The sequence below is a fragment of the Argentina silus genome (assembly GCF_951799395.1).
Source record: "Argentina silus genome assembly, chromosome: X".
NCBI lineage: Eukaryota > Metazoa > Chordata > Actinopteri > Argentiniformes > Argentinidae > Argentina > Argentina silus.
Genome location: NC_139653.1, coordinates 38,424,990 through 38,446,000, shown reverse-complemented (window position 1 = coordinate 38,446,000; position 21,011 = coordinate 38,424,990). Strand labels below are relative to the sequence as shown.

Below are 21,011 nucleotides of genomic sequence, written 5' to 3'. Positions count from 1 at the left end.
CTTTTCGTGGATGTATATTCGAGACAAGTTCGACTACTTGTAATAGGCTAACAACGAGGTTTGGATCTCAGATCCAAGTAGTAAAAAAACCCAGCATATAGGGACAAATTGGAGACTGTAGGCAGTAGTTTCCCATGTTTTCTTAATTAGGCCAAAAGGTGCCGTGGCCATTCTGGTCTGTTTCGGGGGTTTGTCGCCTTTCAGGAAGTAACTGTTATATGTTCTATAGTGAGGGTAACTGTTACCATAGTAACGGGTCAAGCACAGGAACACCTATTGCACCTCATCGAGCCTGTTGTTGTCACTTACCTCGCTAACCTAGCTAGCTAGTTGATTACTTTGATATTGTTTAATCTTAACTTTGAACTATTGTAAAACAAAGCAAGATGACAAAAGCGTTCGAGGACGTTGAGAGTTTCCTGAAGAATGTTGATGAAATAAGTAAGTAACCTACCGTAACATTAGCCATCTTAATCATCTAACTAATCCAGTCATTCATCCAGTCATGCACTGTAGAATTAATTCGCTATTTCTTTCTTTCTTTTTTTTTGTTGCAACAATTGGCTAAACTAAACAGCTAGCAGCAATGGGGCAGTAATACTCAGGTTCAGTCTAGATATTGCTAGCTAATGCATTACTCAATAATCAAATAGTTACAGCATGTGCACAGCCATAGCTGCCACGGTCACATGGTCATATTAGTGTATTAGTGATAAAAGAGGTTTGTGATATATAAAGTCACCAACCAAATTGTTCCCACCAGTTCAGCTGCATCAAGCAGACTTAGGTTTTTATTGTAATGAATAGTCCTAACCATTTCCTAAGTTAACCGTCCTCGGTCACCTCAATGACGTCTTTAACCTGTATCTGCTGTATCTCTGCATGGATTCTCTCTAACCAACTGTATCTCCGTCACGCATTGATGAAGGCAACCTGGTCAAAGAGCTGAACTCATCTGATGTGTTGGCGCAGCAGAGGGCTGTGGAGAAGGCCGATCGCTACATAGGTGCCTTGGAGAATGAGGAGCCTTGCAAAACAAGACTCAACAGTACCACAATCAACACTAACCCTCCACAACAGCCACCTGTTTCTATGGTAACACAGATGCATGCATACACGGAAAACACTGAAACACACGCACGCACACACACACACACACACACACACACACACACACACACACACACACACACACACACACACACACACAAACACACAGTTCATTTGGCTACTTGAGTTTGTCACAGCTGACAAGTGGTATGAATATGGCATGAACCTATTCTCAATCAAGTCTTGAATATTCTTCCTCTATTCATTTTTTAGAGTTCCAAGAGTGATCCTAATATAAGTCCAGGTGAGTGAAGTTGAAATGCTTTTCTATATGTTAAAAATGAGTAGAATAAGCAATCATTTTAGAGACAAGTGTGTGATTTGAGTAGTACAGTGTTTTGTGTGAGTCAAGCTTTGATAATAGGAGTTGTGGTTGCCTATTACCTCAAGGATTTGGCTTACTATACTGCTTAATTATGCTGCACCACTGCTCTGAGCACTGCTTAAATGCAGTGGCCCTAATTCCTCCACAATTAAACTCTGAATACAAACAACGTTACCGTACATGCAATTGGCACAGTCAATTTCACTAATTCAATACCAGTTCAATAGCCTTTGAATGTCAATACCCTAAACTGGATTACCAAGCTCAGCCAATCAGGCTCCAGCCCCCAGCTGTTGTCTGTGTGCTTGTTTCCAAACCGTTTTGTCTCCAGAATGAAATCAGAAGTTGCCTCTAAATGCCCCCTTTGAAGACATGTAGGGGCCTATTTCAATTGGAATTCAATTAACTTCTTTTGGTTCTGACAAGGTCCTCTTATGTGACTACTCTCAGTTAACTCTCACTGGACAGCAGCTACACATGTACTGTACTGTACTCTGCGGGTTGGCCCCATAGGAATCAATTAGCACAGCAGAACAAATAGCAAGAGCAAAAGCATACTCAATGGATGAACTTACATAGACTACTGATGGGCAAATAATGTTCTACAGGGTAAAGGACATATTTGCATAGTTGTTTTGTATTCCCTTTACATCTGTAGAGAACTTCATGAAAACAATGGAGAAAGATGCAGAGGACAGGAGGTTAAGGAAAAGAGTGAAAGAGGAAAAAGCAAATGGTGTGTATGAAATTATTTCCAACATGTGTGTGTATGCAGATAATTCTCATTGATGCAGGCGTCACAGATTCCTACTACAGTTACGTCAACTCATTCCAATGTGCATTTTCTCTTCCATGTCATATTAATGTTTTCCCTTAGCACTGAAAGAAAAGGGTAATGAAGCCTATGCCCAGGGGGACTATGAGGCGGCTGTGAAGTATTATAGCACTGGTTTAGAGGAGCTGCGAGACATGCAGCCACTGTACACCAACAGAGCACAGGTATGGCAGATGATACATGTACTGTTGTCTTGTAAAACCCTGAAGACTCAATCTGTTTTTGTGACTGTATTATATGTTATTGTGTTGTGTTGTGCATTGTGTTTCATGCTGTTTGATGGTTAGTTTATGCTTCTGCCTCTCGACCAGGGATCCCTTATAAAAGAGACTTCTATCTCAATGGGTCTGGATGAATGTACGATAAGGAAAGATGTCCATCCTGAACTTTATTCTAGCCTTGCCATAGTTTACTTTATTTCTTAGGTCATATTTATTTATGTATGTTTGTGAACCACCTGCCCTCCTTATTGTTCCCACTCAGGCCTACATCAAACTGGCCAAGTACAAGCAGGCCATCAGTGACTGTGAGTGGGCTCTCAAGGTAAGACTGGGCTGGGAGCGTGTGCGTGTGCGTGTGCGTGTGCGTGTGCGTGTGCGTGTGTGTGTGTGTGTGTGTGTGTGTGTGAGAGCGGGCTGTGAAGGTAAAGAATTAGGGGTCAATCACTTGCCCCCTCATTCGTCATGATGTCATCTAAGGCAGCGCTCCTGTGATCCCACACTGTCCAGGGAGCCCCGAGGAGTGTGTAGGGGTGTAGGCAGGGAGGAAAGTGGGTTGGGGTTGGAGCCCTGAGTAGCCCTCAAAACCAGTAATAAGTACAGAACAAGAACAGTACTCACCTCAGAGAGCAATCCATTTGAAAATTGGACATTGTGGTTTGTTGTTTGTCCTAATTCACGGTAATATCAGATGTTGAGGACCTTGGTACTAAAGTTGCAGTTGAAAATATTTTGCCCCAGTTTTGAATAATGATGCAGTCATGCAGATGTTCCAGGTTAATTTGTATTGTTGAAGTGTGCTGTGATTCTCCTGTTGTGTCTGCCAGTGTGATGAGAAGTGTGTTAAAGCCTACCTCCACATGGGCCGTGCACATTTGGCACTTCACAACTACAACCAGGTGAGAATGTCACACTTTATTGTAAATCACACTTCTTCACATATACCCAGAGAATATTCATGCTTCACAATGTCTTTATTTATTGTGATGATTTGTCTGTTATTCATCCAGGTCCCATTGAGATAGAAATGTTCAATGTTCAGGTGTTCATATCTGTTTGACTGTAGCTGCAATGCAGAGAGAATCTTCAATGTATCGAGTCATTTAGAGGAAATCAGGATGCTTGTTTGCTGTTACATTTTATCAACCATTTGAAATGAAGATCTGGCAACATTAAAGCATATCTAATGTTTACTGGGTTAGGGTTATTAATGTCTTACTGTAATCAGTGCAGTCTTACTGTAATCAGTGCAGTAGAATCAACTTTAACAGTAGCTGCATTTTGTGAATCAGAAATGTTGCTGACCGTGCGGCGGGGTGTACTCAGGTGAGGCCAGAGTCACGTATTGATATCTGGCTATGGAGGAGATCAGTGGAGCATTACCACAATGACCCCAAAATCTCTCTTTTTACAGGCGAGAAATTGCTATCAAAAGATCCTGGAAATTGATCTGGGAAGGGAGAAGCTGGTCAAAGGTAAGTGAAAATTTCCCCACACTCACATAACAGAGGTGGTTTGGAACTCTCTCCATTCCCCCTTAAAAAATAAATTAAAATAGGATAATACAGAGTTGACCAATTATGTCTCTCTACCATAGTATTATCAGACTGATTCATGTTCCCTTACACTACCATCTTGTGTCACTGTTCAAGTCAGTTTCACTGGGAGAGGTCTGGAGCCATAGAATTATAATTGATTAAAGAATGTGTCATTTGCAATTATGGACTATGATCACCAGCCAAATGGTCATGGTCCGAGTTAAAGCAGGCTTTTTCTCAAAAAACATTTTGGGGAATATTTCTCGCCAACCCTTGATTGATTGGTCTCAAAATACACAAAACATATCATTATGAGACGATTCCAGTCAATCTCAGCCTGCTGCTGTGAGTTCTGTATGCACAAAAAGATATACAAAAAATAATTATTGAATACAATTCCGCTTCAATAGTCCTATGTCTAATATATTTTCTTTGTCTAGTTCCCCACCTCTAAAAACACATGGTTACTGCAGACTATCAATTCAGCCTCATATCACTGTTTTGCCAATTTTGATTGATTCCCCAAACATAACCAAACATTATTCTTCTACACAATGTTTGAGACATAAAAAGGCCCTCAGCTGGTGCTGCTGTTGATGTGTGTGAACCATGTGAGATAAAAAAAAAAAAAAAAAGGTATAGGAATTCCACACTGGGACGGTTGACTGCATTGTGGGATACTACACTAACTACACTCGTCTGCAACCATTAGTCTCTCAGATCAACCTGGTGTGTTCTCCTCCAGATTATCTAATTCAGGTGGACCAGGAAGAAGAGAAGGGGCGGCAAGAGAGAGAAGCGATGGAGGAGTTTGATAAAGGAGAGGAGAGAGCCACGACAGTGCCCCAACTGCTGCAGAAGCTGTCCAGGCAGAAGCAGAGCCCTGTGTACTACTGTGGAGGGCTGGAGCTGCTGTCACATGCCATTACTGACTGTCAGTACTCTGGGGGGACTTCTCCCTCCTCTTCCTCTGCATGTTAGCTCTCTCTCTCTCTCTCTCTCTCTCTCTCTCTCTCTCTCTCTCTCTCTCTCTCTCTCTCCCTCCCTCTCTCTCTCTCTTTCTCTCTCTCTCTCCCTCTCTCTCTCTCTCTCTCTCTCTCTCTCTCTCTCTCTCTCCTCTCTCTCTCTCTCTCTCTCTCTCTCTCCCTCTCTCTCTCTCTCTCTCTCCCTCTCTCTCTCTCTCTCTCTCTCTCTCTCTCCTTCTCCTTCTCCTTTTCTCGCTCCACTAGCTATTTCACCTGTCTCTCTGTCCTATCGGCCAAATGGATGTCAATGGATGCTCCTGCAGGTCAGGAAGGGGTGAGGGGGGGGGCGGGGGTGGGGGGGGCGATATATGACATGGTGCATTTGTATTATAACTGGGATGTAACCGATCAAGTCACTGTGTCTAAACAAAACCAAATGTTTGTTATTGTGGTAATGGTCAATTTGTAGTGGTGAATCGAGGTGAGACCTGTGACCTGGTGCTGTATTGATTTTTCTTCACAGTTAATTTTCGCGTCACACTGAACTCCCAATACTGAGAGACAGACAAACGCACACACACACACACACACACACACACACACACACACACACACACACACACACACACACTGTAGAAGCACTGGGCACCAGGCATAGTACAATTATCGTGTGATCCTACATATCTGTTTACAGTCCAAGTAGCCATTGGGTAGGTGTTCTTGTACTGCCCTGTATACAGGAGAGGTACTGTACTTTAACTAGTGTAACCAGCAGGGGTCAAACTCAGGTCTCCAGCATGCTAAACCCATGCATCATCCATTAGACCAAGAGGACATCCTCTTCTTCCGAGGGTGATATTTGGAGTTACCGGTATGCTAGTGTATCTATAGCTAGAGTATACTAACCTTTCTAGCTAGTGTATACTAGCCTTACTAGCTAGTGTATACTAGCCTTACTAGCTAGTGTATACTAGCTAGTGTATACTAGCCTTGTTGTAGCTGTAGACTAGCTGTGTTGGGCTTCTAAATGTAAGATTCTAGGGCTTACATTTGACATTGTGGATACAACACAACATATTCCTATGACAATCATGAAATTATATAACAATAGATGACCAAGTATTCATCACTGGGAATAGAGCGGAAAATCTTCAGGCTGGTTTGGACATCCTCTTACAGTATGTCAGATAATCTCCTGCTTATCTCACAATGTCATTCTGTGAAAGGGCACACCTTACATAACTAACAGCTGAGCATCTCAGAGGAGAGTGGAGAGAGATGGCAGGGCTGATATTACACTGTGGCTCTTCTTTCTCTCTCTCTCTCTCTCTCTCTCTCCTCACAGTATCTCTATGCTAAGTTCTGTCTCAGTCCACTCCCAGTCATTATGCGGGAAACAGCCCTGGCCCCTTTGCTCTAGAACGGGTTGTACTGTATTTATTACGCTACCCCTCTCCCTCCCTGCCCTTGACCACACGGACAGACGTAGTGGCGTAGTGTTTCTAAGGCTGGTGGCAACTGCTAGGTGGTGATGTATGGGTCTCAGTGAGGGAGGGGGTGTCCTCCACACTGACACTATCTGCTCTTCCCAACAGGCACTGGACAGACCCTGTTCAGACTAAACAATGGCTTCGCTATCATAAACACCAATGACACTGTGAGAAGGTAAGGAGACCACAGAGAGGGAGAGAGGGGCTGACCGCTAGCTGACTCGCCCTGACAGTGAGCTGGTGTGAATGATGGACAGAACAGCTTTAGAACCACCGAGGATCTGCCATCTCTCAAAGTCACTCTCTCTGTTAATGATGTTAATGATCGCCCAAAAAGGACATGTTGCATTGGAGATTTGGATGAATCTTTAATGATCTTAGCCCTGTGCCATTGTCCTATATACTATAGTGGGAGTTATGGACGACAAGACACAAATCATGCCTCCCTAATGTGGCATTAGTACTGGTATTATTACCCTTAGCCTTCCTCTATTGTTCTTCAGTGGCATGGAGGGTCATTTCTCAAACCACTGCGGATTGTCAGGAAAGTTGTTCAAGTTTATAGCACAAAGTAATGAAAAATGTGATAATAAGAATTCTTTTTTTTCTCACAGTTGTCTGATGCAGTGTGTGATTGGACCGTACACAGAAGAGCTGTGTGTGTCTGTACTGAAACTCTGGAGGGTGATTTGCAATGGAAATGGTGTGTAGATAGAGAGAGACTTTAGTTTTTTGAACATTGATTTTTTTTTTCCCCTTATATCTTGGTTGACAGAGAAATTGAACAGAAATGCATGAGATGACAAATGGCTTGAATGATCCCATTGTCTAGTTATTATCCGGCCTGTCATGACTGAAGCCTCTTCTCAAGTATCTACTTCTGGAGTCACACATCAACATTCAGGAACATTGTTACCAAGGAAAATAATTGCACCCTCCTTGTTCAGACTGTGACAAATCAATCATGCAACAATCCACAGTGTTTTACTCTGCTGTGTCAAATTATGATGTTCCCATTTGCATTTGAAGAGTTTAGTTGCAAAACAGTATATTCTGCATTTTGAACATTTTCTTTTCTTTCAATAAAATTATTCCCATCACAAAATAAAACCCGTTGTGGTCTAATTTAAAGGATAGCATAAGCTATGTTATGTTACTTGCTTCCTAATAATCATGTTCTTCAAGTTGTAATCAATCTTGATTGTTTTGATTGTTTTTTATGATAAATGTAACATGCCCAACATTTTTGCAAATAGAGTTTTGGAATTCAACTCTTCATTTGCACATTTACAGTACAGGCTTCTCTGTTTCTCAGCATGCTCTGGAGCATGCCAAACAGTTCCCACTGCATGCGATACCTGATTATTTGATCTATGTTTTACAACAGTGTCTCTGCAGCTCAAGATATGTTCTTGTGCTTTCAGAGGAGAACCAAAAGATATTGATGAGCTTCCCAGCCGTCCAACAGTCCATTATTGACTTATTAGCATCAGAAACGGTGTTGGTGAGGACAGAATGCCTGGCATTGCTGTGTTTGTACTCTCAGACGCTGCTTGGAAAAGCTCTGACCATTGACAACCTGAATTTGCACATGTAAGAGATCTCCATCTGTTACGTGTATTTGAAGACCACAGTCACACACTGATCACCCCCCCTCCCAGTATTTCCCTACACTCTTTTAATATGTGAGCTATGAAATATGGACACATTTAATTCCATACTCCTCCTTTCCCTTGTGTACTACTGACATTTAAATTGTGCTGATATCTGTTAACATGTTCCGTGTTTTACTCTTACACCAGACCGCACTGTGCCTGCATTTGCAGTTTGGAGAGATATACCTTTAGTCATTAATCAAAGTAATCCTGTAAAACGTGTGAAAATGACAAATTTTCTCTCGCTCTCTCTCTCATGCAGGTTGGTGGGGAACCTGATGACATGCATAACTAAACACAGTCAGCTGGAGACCACAGCATTGACTGTCTTAGAGAACCTGGCCAAGGAAAACAAGTATATATTGTAGATGTAGGCAGCATAAAGCTTCACACAGCTAAATGACAGATGTTATCACTGCACAGAAAAATACATCAAATTTTCAGATGATGTATTCTGCTGTATTCTGAGCATCACCCACTGAATGTCAGACCATTTAACTGCCTATACATCATATGCATATCAGGGGAGGCTGATGGGGGTGGAAATTGGAGAAGGACTCATTGTAATGCATGGAATGAAGAATGGTGTCCATGCATTACAATGAGCCCGTCTAAAGATTTCTGCCTCCCCTGATATATATTAAACACACCTTTAAATTCAAGCGCGAAAGGCTGCAGGAGAATGCCATGTGAACCGATGGGTGATACACCAAGGACTGTAGTCTTAAGTGTTTAGGCAGACGTTTGCTAACATTACAGCAGCATTGACTGTTCACTTACTGTAAACTGAGGCTACAGTATGATTTAATTTGATCAAGTTATAGATTGTTGTTTGGCATGCCATATTAATGCAACAACGGAGCCTAGCTAGATATCTAGATTTGAGAATATCTACATCATGTTGTGTTGTTTTGTTTTTCATGTGTTCATGCCAGCCTGCTCTTTTACAGGTTCTGCATGCATTTAAGGGGCACATTTACAGTATCTATTGGTTCCCCCTTCACAAGTCTGCTGGTAAGATAAGTGTGTAGATTAGTCACATGTTGTCAAATACTATGTTTGCCTCTGCTAGGTCTAGTATTGTTAACAGCATTTCCGTTCATCTTTGTGTGCATATTGTTTCATCTGCAGAGAAATCTTGCCCCGGCCGACCAACATGTACTTCCATCATTGATATCAACCATCGGCTGTATGGCCAAGGATGACATGATATGTAGAGAGATGGCCAACTGGAAGGAATGTTGGGATGCTTTTCACATTGCCATGGTGAATATGATTAAGACTAAATGATGAGCAAGAATAAACAAGTGGCTTCACGCCAAGGAGATATCACTATACAACACATTTCAAACTGAGTACTTACTGTATATCACAACATTTTTGCTTTTTGATAAGACAGCTCAACATCATAGAATGAAGTCAAAACAGATAATAGATCTTCTTATCTCTGATATAATTATATTTTTCCAAAGGGTATATTACTGTGTGTGTGTTAGTGTTGTTGCTCAGCGTAGGCTGCTATGGTTGTGTTCAGGAGCAGTGCGGTCGCTGTGGATACAGCGAGATACTCTATCCTCTGCTGGGCTTGATGATCAACCTCTCCTCTAGTTCCTCTCCAGCCATCCAGGTAAGACCACCTGCCCTGTATAGCCATCCAGGTCATGAAGTTGGGTGTTGTTCTTAGAGACTGGCCTTGGGTCAGTTTTGCATGTACCCCCTAATGGTTAAGGCGGAGTATAGGGGAGTATATAATCTGGGAATCCAGAATCAGACTAGGGAGGGTGAGGTATGCCTGCCTGGGGGCAGCTTCTGCTCCAGGTAAGGGTTCGGTTGGGGGTGATTGACGAGGCTTGGCCCATCCATCAGAGTAATACATAAATGAAGTAGAACTGAGAAGCCAGGACAAAAAGACCACAGAGAGAGCTTGTGTTTCAGTCTGAGTCAGATGTGTCATCACTCCTATGAAGGAGTGTTATGTTGTAACCCCTAAGTGGCCATGGTTCCATTAGGTTCCTCTATGTGTTTTATGTAGTCTGTAGTTATTTGTATGTGGGCTGTTCTGTGTTGGTAGTCAATGTAATGTCAGAGCCCCGCCATAGCCTCACCTGTCACCGCCATAGCCTCACCTGTCACCGCCATAGCCTCACCTGTCAGTCTTTAGGCCATTACCTGTGGGAAGTGTTAAGTAGGCCAGAGGTGGCAGTGTAGAAAAAAAAACACATTGGAAGATGCTGGAAGGCACATGGTGGCCAAATTGTTTGTAGCTGGGAACTTTTCATAGTTTTAGGCCCAGTGGAGTATCTAAGTAGCAAGTAGATTCTTATTGCTACCTTGCTAAAAGTTATCCTACTTAGCGAATAGGCATCATAGTTGGAAGCCATTTTTTCCCAACTCTGGCAGCTGTAGAAGACAGCCACAGTTTTGTTTCATCTCCTTTTTTGGAAGACCCTTTTCTTTGGATTTTTACCACAAGTGACTCCATTTGAATTGACCCAAACTGCCTCTGATCCGGTAAGGATCAATCCTTTTTTAATTATTTTTTTTATCACTTTTGGGAATTATATTGGACTTATGGACTTTATGTTGAACATTTGGACTTGATTTGGAACTTTAATTCATCAGCCTTTTGAATTGTTTTCATTGTTACACACCCTTTTCATTGTTACATCAAAAGCTTGGTTAGTATTCCTTTCATGCAGTTTTATTTTACACCATTCCCTCAGTTGTGAATTGATATTAGGATCCCCCTCTTTATTGCTATAGTGGTGTTAAACATAGTTTTAACCAACCGTTATAATGTACTGTAGTGAAACTGAAGATAAGTGTTTTTCCTCACCTTTATTTCCAGGAGCATGCTGTTCCCATCAGTGGTGTGTGTCTGGACCTGCTGAGACACGCTGATGGAGGCATCGTCACGGTAACTATATATACTACCCAGCACAGTAGGACTACAGGACCTATTACAAATCCCACAGTAGGACTACAATACCCAGCACAGTAGGACTCCAGGACCCAGCACAAAACCCACAGTAGGAGTACAATACCCAGCACAGTAGGACTACATGACACAGCAAATCCCACAGTAAGACTACAATACCCAATTAACTTTAAGTTTCTCCCAAATGCTATGGGATGTATGTGAACAACTCATGACAACATTTTAACCTCTGCAAACACACATTCCCTAGAGAGTCCTTCCCTGTGTCGTTAAGGTGATAGAAGCAGTTATTATCGTCTATGTTGATGGCAACTTGGGTAGTTTCACTCTCTATATTATGATCAGCTCAGGGACCTGGGGCCTCTCTCTCTCCCTCTTTACCCCCCCCCCTCCCTCCCCCCTCTCTCTCTCTATCTCCCTCTCTGGTCCTCAGAGAGCTACAGGTGTGCTAAGTAGAGTTCTCCCACAATCTGTTGCTGCTACTCAACACGCTGTGGAGGGAGGAGTAGTGAAGAGCATGCGCAGGCTGCTGAAGGTGAGCATGAAGGTAAGCGTCAGCTGTTCTCTCTCACCCTCTACTGTACTGTATGTGACATATCATATGCATGATGGTGCAATGCATGTGAATCTTGGTTATTCAATCAGTCAATGTTTTATTTAAATGTTTTGTATCACTTATGAGAACACCTTGTATATGATGTAGTCATGATTCAAGAAACTTCATGTTGTCCTCCATAAGGGATCAGGTCAGAGCACGACTAGATATGCCATCAAGACCCTGACAATCTGCACAGCTGCCAGTCACACTGCACAAGAGGAACTGGTCAGATGTGATAAAAGTGAGATATGATGGGATTTATCATTGCTTATTGACTTACATTCTTTAGTTAAATCAGATAATGTATATGAGTGGTGTGTGTGTGTGTGTGTGTGTGTGTGTGTGTGTGTGTGCATGCGTTCCAAAGGACTGTCCACTCTGCGGCGTGTCCTGTCATCCAGTGATGATGAGGTGGTGATAGGTAACACAGCCCTGTGTCTGGGCCACTGTCTGGGGGTGAAGGGAGCAGCCAGCAGCCTCTTGGGAACAGACAGCATCCTGCTGCTCCTCCGCCATGCTGCAGGGAGCGCCACCAGGACCACTGTACAGCAGAACGCTGCCATCGCCCTGGGAAAGCTGTGTAGAGCAGAGCCCAGGTACTCTCACCCTCCCTCAAGCCCCCTACAGTATGTTATACAGTCCCTACCCCTAACCAAGGCCTAGACACTTGTGTAGCTCTGGGAGATTGTATGGGTAAAAGCAAGATGGTGAAACCTTCACCAGGCCTATTAGAGGGGCAAGGTGGAGTCCTTACCATACTGTATTGCTTACACCTATCCAATCTTTTCTTTTTCTTGTTCACTCCCCTTGATGGCTTTAAAAGTTCCAGGTTGGTGTAAGCATGGGCTAGAGAGAGTTCCCACCAGGTTTCTCCCTCCCACTCCTTCCTCTTAAGTCCATGAGGTTCCCCTCGCTCAAGGGTCTTAACCTGGTTAAATAAGTGGGAGTGAAGGAGTGCACACTTTGTGGAAAACAGTAGGGAATAGGAATACAATAGGAATACAACATGTAGTTTCTGTCCTGTTACTCTCCCACCACGACACACAGCAGTGCCTAGGGAGGGAGACTGTACTGTGTCTCTGTGTCTTTGTCAGTAACACCCACCACATCACAGCCATGGGAGATGACTAGCCTCACCCAGATAGATGTTAACCACAGAGGTACATGGTTAAATTATAACGTTTGCTTACATATGAGTGTGTCTGTTTGATTTCCACCAGGCATATGACCAAACTCAGAGAACTACATGGACTGGAGATCCTCCACTCCTGTATGAAACTCATCACATGATTACCAACCCCCCCCCAAGAAGCTATCTTCTAACTAGCTGTTTCCTATAAGCCTATTTTTTCTGCAGCAACGTTTCATGTTTGTGTGTTTTTCTGTGTATTTTCTGTGTACATGTTTCCAAAGGATGTTAAAACCTCTATACAGTTGTAATTTTGCCGAAATTAAACATCTGGTAAATTAACATGTCTATCAGCCTCCCATCTGGGAGCTAATATGTAAAGTGGTAGTTCTGAAGGTATTTAAGAAAGTGACACTTGGTGCAGACTAATAAAAATGTATTTAATTTAAATGAGGTTCTGCCTCTCTTTGCTTATTATATCAACAAGGTCAAAAACCTTAGCCACAAGTACAAACACTTGGCTTCCCTTATGTTTGTGTGTATGTATAATTAATGTGTTATTAATGAGTACTAATATATTAACAGAGTGTGCAGGTGTTGCCTAGGTTTTAACCATATGTTTGTGTTGAATAAACAAGCTTTTTTCCTAGGAGGTATACAGTAAATGCAACTTGAAGTTGAAAAGTCGAATACACTTCTGCACAATGTGTCTAATTACAAATGCAAGTATTTATTGATGCACTGTTCCACTCATATACATTCATAGACCATCATCAATCAGGCATCATATGTTTGGGTGACTATAGTCCACCACAACTTTGGTTCTATACTGTTTATAACCTAAACATAATCAAACTGACTATAGTTGTTGTCATCGTACCTGAACAGCAAAATACTACCTAGAAAGAGGCAATCTTATAGTCATGGATGAAGGGAAATGGCTGGAAGCCTCAAGCTTGACATTGATTAGAGAATTAACATATTGCCTGTGTTTGGTGGATATGGATTAGGATGATGTACTCAGAGCTTAGCACAGGCACAGGGTTACACTGCCTGAGGAGGTGTCTTAAAACAGCATAGCAGGGCAGAGCCTTCTCTAATGGATCATTACACTACACGCTGGTTCATTAACAGCCTGGAACTTAACAGTCATGCTAAGCATGTACAGTATATGCATGAGATGAATCAGATGTGTGTTCAATATTCGCCTCATGCTGTAGAAGTACTTCACATGCCCTTTGGTTCACTGTAGGAGCTGCAAGGAACGAGGAATTCTGTAATCATGACTGTGTCTCCAGTATAATACCATCTTACAAACTGAGAAACAGTAGGAAGGAGATATTTCTATTCACATTTTACATGTGAAGTAAATTTCTGTAATTTAGCAGACATTAACCAGAGCAACCTACAATAAGTACATTCACAAATCATAGACCCTCAAACATAAATGCTGGCAGCAACTACAGTGCAAAAGAAAAGACTTATGAATATTGTGATCTGTGCGATGACTGAGGAGAGAGGAGACTTGGAGCTTGTTCTTGTTTACCTGTGGCAGAAATCTAATCCTGGTATAAATGAACTGAACAGAGGACAGAGCTCTCAGTATGGGATCACACGGACTGTGGGGGTCTGTCTGTCTGCAAACTACTGATAACTTCTGCTCAGCTGGATTAAAACGCAAAGATTTAAATCACTTTTAGAAAGCACAGTATATACCTGCTGTATATACAAACATAATTCTTAAGAATGATCAGCCATTTGTACTCCATACTATTTGCTGTCATTCTTACAGGTATGTATTTATCTGCTTTTGCCTTCATGTGTAATCTCTTTTGTGATTTGTAATGTGATAATGTAAAGCAGAAAATAATTTTTTAGTGGAGCGTGATAATTCTGGGCAGTTGTTATTCTGAGGTTATTTGAAGGCCAGCAAATTGCCACTGCAGGCACACTTATTACAATATTATCTCTGTTATTGCCCAATACTGTCCCTTGCTGATTACTATTGTAGCAATAGGTTTGCTGACTTTTGAATTAGTGTGTATCTCCAATTTGTTTCTGAATTAAGTAGTTACAAGGTGATGAATATATTTCCTCTTTTATAATTTTTTGTGATAACATGGACTTACAGGATGTGGCTATGTGTGCATATATTAATCAAACATGGATGGTGTTGCATCATTTCATATATATTACCAAGTTCATACAGTAGCTTATTATTTTCAGGTGATAATGGGTAAAAGACTATTGACTGAAATATATTTCTCAATAGTTCAAGCTGAAAATGAAGACCACCAAGGTTATTTGTTGGTGCGAACAGCAGAAACTGCAGCCACAATAGAGACCAGGAGAGAGACAGTCAACTCTGCAGTAACAATAAGGCCACTACTTACAGATAACAACATTATCACAGGTCGTGGTGATGCCACAACAACACCCACAGGGAAACAAGCTTTCCAGACTGGGGATGTGAAGGCATCTCCAGGGACAGGCTTGTTCCACACACCACAGCAGAGGAAAAAACACACGAACACAACAAACGTTCCACCAACAATAGCCTTTGTTTCTATCGATGGATCTGATTCGCTCCCACCGACAGAGGATACAGAGGATACATCAGTGATGATGATGTCTCAGGCTCCCAATGAACCAAATCTCACACTGATCTTTTATGAGGAGCCCGTTCTCTCCGCCACACTTGCTGGATCTGAATCAATGATGGACAGCACCTTGGTGCCTGAGGTTCATTTGTCCACAAGCTCAGAAGAGGAGGAGCAGGAGGCCTCTGTTTGGCTTCACGCTCTGCTTGATAACAGAAATCAACAAGCTACTGAGTCTATTAGTCTTGGGTCCATAGAGCAAGAGCTGATGCTGAGAGCTCCCACTGCGCTATCTACCCCTCAACCTTGGGTAATTGATAACCTGGCGGGGTCAAATGACACTGAGGATAAACGAGGTGTAAACAAGGATGAAAATGGGATTTTGGAATTGGAAAACAAAGATTATCTGTCATTGATTAGTGCAGAATCCATCTTGGGTGAGGGAGAGGAACTTTCCGTGACGATGGGGAGCATGACAAACATGTGTTTGACCTGCCTGGGAGAGACAAGACCAATATCCACTGACAATTCTGCTGTTCTGGCAGTGTCATTAGATCCAGGCCATACACACAATGCTGAAAAAGAAGAGAGACAGGGAAATATGCTGGCTGTAAACTCAAGTCGTTACATGGCCTCACTAGATAGCTCATTTGAAACAACAACAGAGGCAAAGGGGATCGAAGTATTATCAATTGATGATTTAAAAAAGTCAAATACAAGCACAGTAGATTTCATTGTAAATGTTCTGGATGGATTGGATCACAACTTGTCTCTCCTCTCTCCCTCAGACCCTGAAATGAACCAGAGTAAAACCAGATTGAATGATTCCCTGACTGACATGTTCCTCTCAAACTCACAAAGTATTGGAGTTGAGACCAACACAACCAAAATGATACCAGTCACTATAGGGGTGGGCAATAAGACAGTCTCCAGACTGACTGATCACAGCAAATGCTCTGTTAAAAGACATTTATCAACAACCAGAGTGCCTTATCATTTTACAGAGTCTTTTCACACTGTATCAACCACATTGACAGATAAAGAACAAGAGACATCTGAGAACATTGTAGATATCAGAGGCCAGTCAAAACTGACATCTTTCAGTATGAATAAGAGAAATGACTCTCATATCCAACATAATTTCACCATAAAACTCCAAGACACATCAACAAATATCTCAAATATATTTCTTAATAAATTCTCATTGGATGATACTGAAATGGAGAATAAGAACACAGTATTTAGTTTGGAAAATGAGGAAGAGAAAGAGCTCAAGGCTGGGATGGGTGTTGATATCAGTTTGGCAAATGACTACAACAGTGGATCAATGAATGGGATACAGGATTCATTTAAAACTCTCCTCACCAATGCCACTAAAATACCTACATCAAACAGCACAGACCACATTGACAAATCACCTCTGACTATGAGAATGCTATCGATTGAAACCCAAAGTGCAACAACAACAGCCTTTGGCACCAAGACACTGACCACGCCTGCTGCTGTCCGAGTTCCTGTGTGTCTGCCTCAGAGTCAGGGTGTGAAATCTTTGATGTCTGTATTGACCCCCGTTGGCCACCGGCCAGCAAGTCCCGGCATTCTACCCACTGAGCCCCGCTTGACTTTGCTGCCAGAAGCCTCCAGCACCCAGCCTGCATCTGTAACAACAATAAGACGTCTGTCAGAACGGCAACACTCTGAGACCCTCAACGCTGTAAACAGTATTGCTAAACAGGCTGTCTCTCCTGCTGCCTCCTCAAGGCCTGAAAATCCAACTGCTACACCACATGCTCAGCTGTCGACAATGAGGAAAGCTGTTGACTCATCAATGTCATTCATTTCAAAAACCACAAAGGCGTTACATATTCATGTGTCCACGTTGATAAGAACACTACAGTCATCTGTGGAAAGGTCAATGCAGAAAAGGCTTCTGGTGAGTGACGGAGCCAAGGTGAAAACCACTAGTAAACCTTTTGACGATAGCACAGAGAGCCATGTTAAAGCGACATCTCTACCCATCATAAAGCAGAATGTGGATGATTTCAGAGAGTCAGTAATGCTGAAGCTGAGAGATAAAGGACAGGAATCTGACCTCTCTCAGTCTCATGACTCTGCAGAGAAGGAGACCAGGAGAAAGGAGAAGGAGGAGGCAGAGATCAGGAAAGAGGAGGAGACCAGAAGAGAGGAGGACACAGAGACAATGAAAGAGGAGGATGAGACGAAGAGAGAAGAGGAGGGGGTACAAACTAGGAGAGAGAAGCAGGAGGAGGCAGAGACCAGGAGAGATGAGGAGATAGAAACCAGGAGAGAGGAGGAGGGGCAGGAGGAGGAAGCAGAGCCCAGGAGAGAGGAGGAGGAGACAATGACCAGTAGAGAAAAAGAGGAGACCAGGAAAGAGGAAGAGATAGAAACCAGGAGAGATAAGGGGAGGGAGGAGAAGGAAGCAGAGACCAGGATAGATGAGATAGAAACCAGGAGAGAGGAGGAGATAGAAACCAGGAGAGAAGAGGAGGGGGAGGAGGAGGAAGCAGAGACCAGGAGAGAGGAGGAGGAGACAATGACCAGGAGAGAAAAAGAGGAGACCAAGAAAAAGGTTTCAGATTTTACCAAACCTGAGACCAGTTCTCTTCACATTGGACTAATGAACAACTCTGAAAGACTAAGAGATGTAAAGCACACTTCACCAAACAACCTGTCTTCTTTCCCTGTTTTAATTAAAGTGTTGGGAGTAACTGAACACAAAGACATAAATCAGGCTGAAAATCTCTCTGAATCTCTGGAAGGCAGAAATAAGTTGTTCTCAAGCCAACAACTCAGCAATAAAACATCAGTACAAACTCCCATAACTCAGAGTCAGAGACTATCAACATTGGTATCTCTGTCCAAGAAACCACATATTGAGTTCAAACCTGAACTCTCTATCCATACAGTCATGTCTACACACTCTGGTATTGAGTCTATAGAATTAAAGCATAGTACTCAGACTACAGACAAAACTACATTTACTATGACTGCCTTACAAAGCACAGTTACAACCACTCCAAGTCCAGTCAGTAAGGTATCTGTAGCATTCTATGATAAACAAACCACACAAGTCTCCCATGTTGATATTAAAATAGATATATCAACACGTCCTATACTTCAGAATGCCGGGAATCAGCATTCACTCACCACCACCAAGTCAGTCAGCACAGTTGGGCAGTCAACTCTTCAGCCTCATTTTGCAGTAAACACATCTACTTCCAACATATCAATAATTAACCACGCTTCAGATCAAAAGCATCACATTAGCAGTGCAATATCTACACACAATATTCAGACCATTTCAGATGATAAGCACATGGACCAACACATCCGACCAACAAAAATAAATAAACATGTGGACCCACAATTCAGACCAATACAAATGAATAAACATATGGACCAACACGACAGACCAACACCTATGTCTAACACCCATGCAGAGGGTCTGGTGACGTCTGACATGACTGAGTCATTAAAGGGGAGGAGCCCCCTTGTCCCCCCTCTACCTCAGCTACAAAATGACTCATCAAGCAGCCCCCCCACTGAGAAGGCCTCCCATCTGTCGTCCCTCCCAGGCAGTCGCACCACAGACCAGACTCTGCCTCTTCGCCCAGGGCTATCTGCCTCTGAGATTATACACTCATTCACAGCCGCCTCAAAGAAGCAGCAGCATTCAGGCGTCTCACAAGCTTCTGCTGATAACGAGCAGAGCTCTTCAGAACCTCTGATAAAGCAGGAAAAGAGGAGTGAACAATCTGCACTCAGCACGCTATCACTGCTGGCAGGAGACAGTTCAGCTGAGGATAGTCATATGAACCTGACTAGATCCCAACGTGAAAGTCATATGAACCTGACTAGATCCCAACCTGAAAGTCATATAAACTTGACTAGATCACAACTTGAGATGAGGACATTGACCACAGAAACCACAGAGTTCACTGCCCTACAGGATGGACAGACCAGGGAGCCCCCCCAGCCTACTGTAGTACAGACCCCCCACTTACAGAGGTTACAGACCACTGGTCTGACTGAGCATGCTCCAGTGCAGGAGTCTTTTAGGAGGCCTATGGAGTCTTTGTCAGAGCCTGAGTCACAGTCTGAGTCACAATCCTCCATGGTACAGCAGAGGAGAAGGTCCTCATCACCTGAACTCTTCCTCAGTGGGTAATTACAACATTGTTTTTTTGGAATTCAAAATATTCATTGAAAATCTATATCTTAATGAGAAAAAAAAGACTTTCTGTGGTAGCAGATAATTAATCTTATGTTTAATGATTGGGGATTGTAATCAGTACATTCAGTCAGATATGTACAGTATATTCTACATTAGTTTTCTGGCGTACTCTGGTGTGTTTCCAGCTTGGCTGTGATCTCTGATGACGTGTGTGGCAGTGGGAACTACACAGCAGAGATGAGCCTGAACCTGGAGAGAGATGTTCTGCCTGGAGACCACATCCCAGAGCTGGGGAATCTCCTCGTCCTCATCAACCTGAAGACTAACAGCAGCCAGGTTGTCCCTTGTCTCTTCTTCTTCTCTCTCCTCTCCTCTCCTTCCTATCTTTGTGTAACTGTTTTATCATGCCTTCTGTGGAAGGTTTGCCTCTGTTGTGGGATGACGTTTCACAGCATGTGTCAGTCAAAACAATAGTAATGTGTTTGTGTGTGTGTGTATAATTAAACCTAATCATAAAACAGGTGAACCTGGAGGTCACTACCTGCTGTCTGTCTCCCTCTGCCCAGCCTGATGTCGTCAACACTACCTGCTGTGTGTTTTCAAGGTAGGTCCAAACTGTGTTAGCCCGCTGAGTTTAAGCCAAGGCATGAGCCTGGGAAGCTAACACAGGTCATCACTGAACCAGGGTTGTATGCAGACTACAACTGTGTTAGCCCATTTAGCTAAAGCCTAGGAACACAAGTCTTCAGGTCTCAGGCAAGGTTACTCGTTGCACTAGGTACTGCATGAGCTGTACATACAATATCTCCAAGAAATAGCCCTACCTACCACAACTTGAAAAAACTATCAATGCTTGCAAAAGCACTAATCAAGTAAATTATGTTCCAGTGCAATCCCATTGATCCAGAAGGATGCAGGATAGCAGGCGTGTTGTTGTGAGAATTCAACATTTCTCGGAGTGAATAGGAAGCTGTCCCTAGGGTTGATAGTTTCTTATCTCTGGGAGCCAGCATCTCTGAGATGGATGGCAAATGAAATGTCCCCTCCAAACATTTAGACAGCACAGATCCAGAAAATAGCACACACACAACTCCTGAACAGGAAAACTATTTAGCAGGAAAGGTGTTGGCTGTGAAGAATAATGTCTTGTTAATGCATTTCCTCCCCCAGGAAAATGGTATAATATGGGGAGGACAGTGAACATTTCTGCTTGTCCCTGGAGCATTTTGAACTCTGCTCGCTGAGTTGCTGACTAGGCTTTCCAAGGATCAGTTTTTGATGTCTGATAAACCCTTGGCTAGTGCTGAGTTGGATACACATTTATTGAACATTACTTACTTGTCCTAAGATAATATCTGATAAAACCCACACTCATGAAACCCCATAAAATTCCTACTGTTGGACAGGTGACC

The 21,011-nt window shown here is 42.7% G+C and overlaps 1 protein-coding gene across 1 annotated transcript; it reads left to right on the top strand.

The window, feature by feature from the left end:
• The first annotated feature begins 300 nt into the window (after nt 1-300).
• On the top strand, nt 301-13,220 carry ttc12 (tetratricopeptide repeat domain 12). Its single transcript, XM_083694999.1, has 21 exons — nt 301-441; nt 929-1,095; nt 1,324-1,354; nt 2,094-2,171; nt 2,313-2,434; nt 2,754-2,813; nt 3,316-3,387; nt 3,903-3,963; nt 4,772-4,960; nt 6,587-6,656; nt 7,096-7,184; nt 7,906-8,074; nt 8,399-8,491; nt 9,087-9,150; nt 9,268-9,402; nt 9,671-9,763; nt 10,985-11,053; nt 11,508-11,621; nt 11,814-11,913; nt 12,040-12,268; nt 12,893-13,220. Exons 1-21 carry the CDS (start codon nt 387-389, stop codon nt 12,960-12,962), a joined length of 2,130 nt encoding a protein of 709 aa, XP_083551125.1. The 5' UTR covers nt 301-386; the 3' UTR covers nt 12,963-13,220.
• The last annotated feature ends 7,791 nt before the right edge of the window (nt 13,221-21,011 follow it).

Bases quoted from the DNA above. Each gene is read 5' to 3' on its own strand.
- ttc12 (XM_083694999.1), top strand. From the start codon at position 387: ATGACAAAAGCGTTCGAGGACGTTGAGAGTTTCCTGAAGAATGTTGAT. The intron at 2,814-3,315 runs GTAAGACTGGGC...TGTGTCTGCCAG, and splicing joins ACTGTGAGTGGGCTCTCAAG to TGTGATGAGAAGTGTGTTAA. The intron at 3,388-3,902 runs GTGAGAATGTCA...CTCTTTTTACAG, and splicing joins CACTTCACAACTACAACCAG to GCGAGAAATTGCTATCAAAA.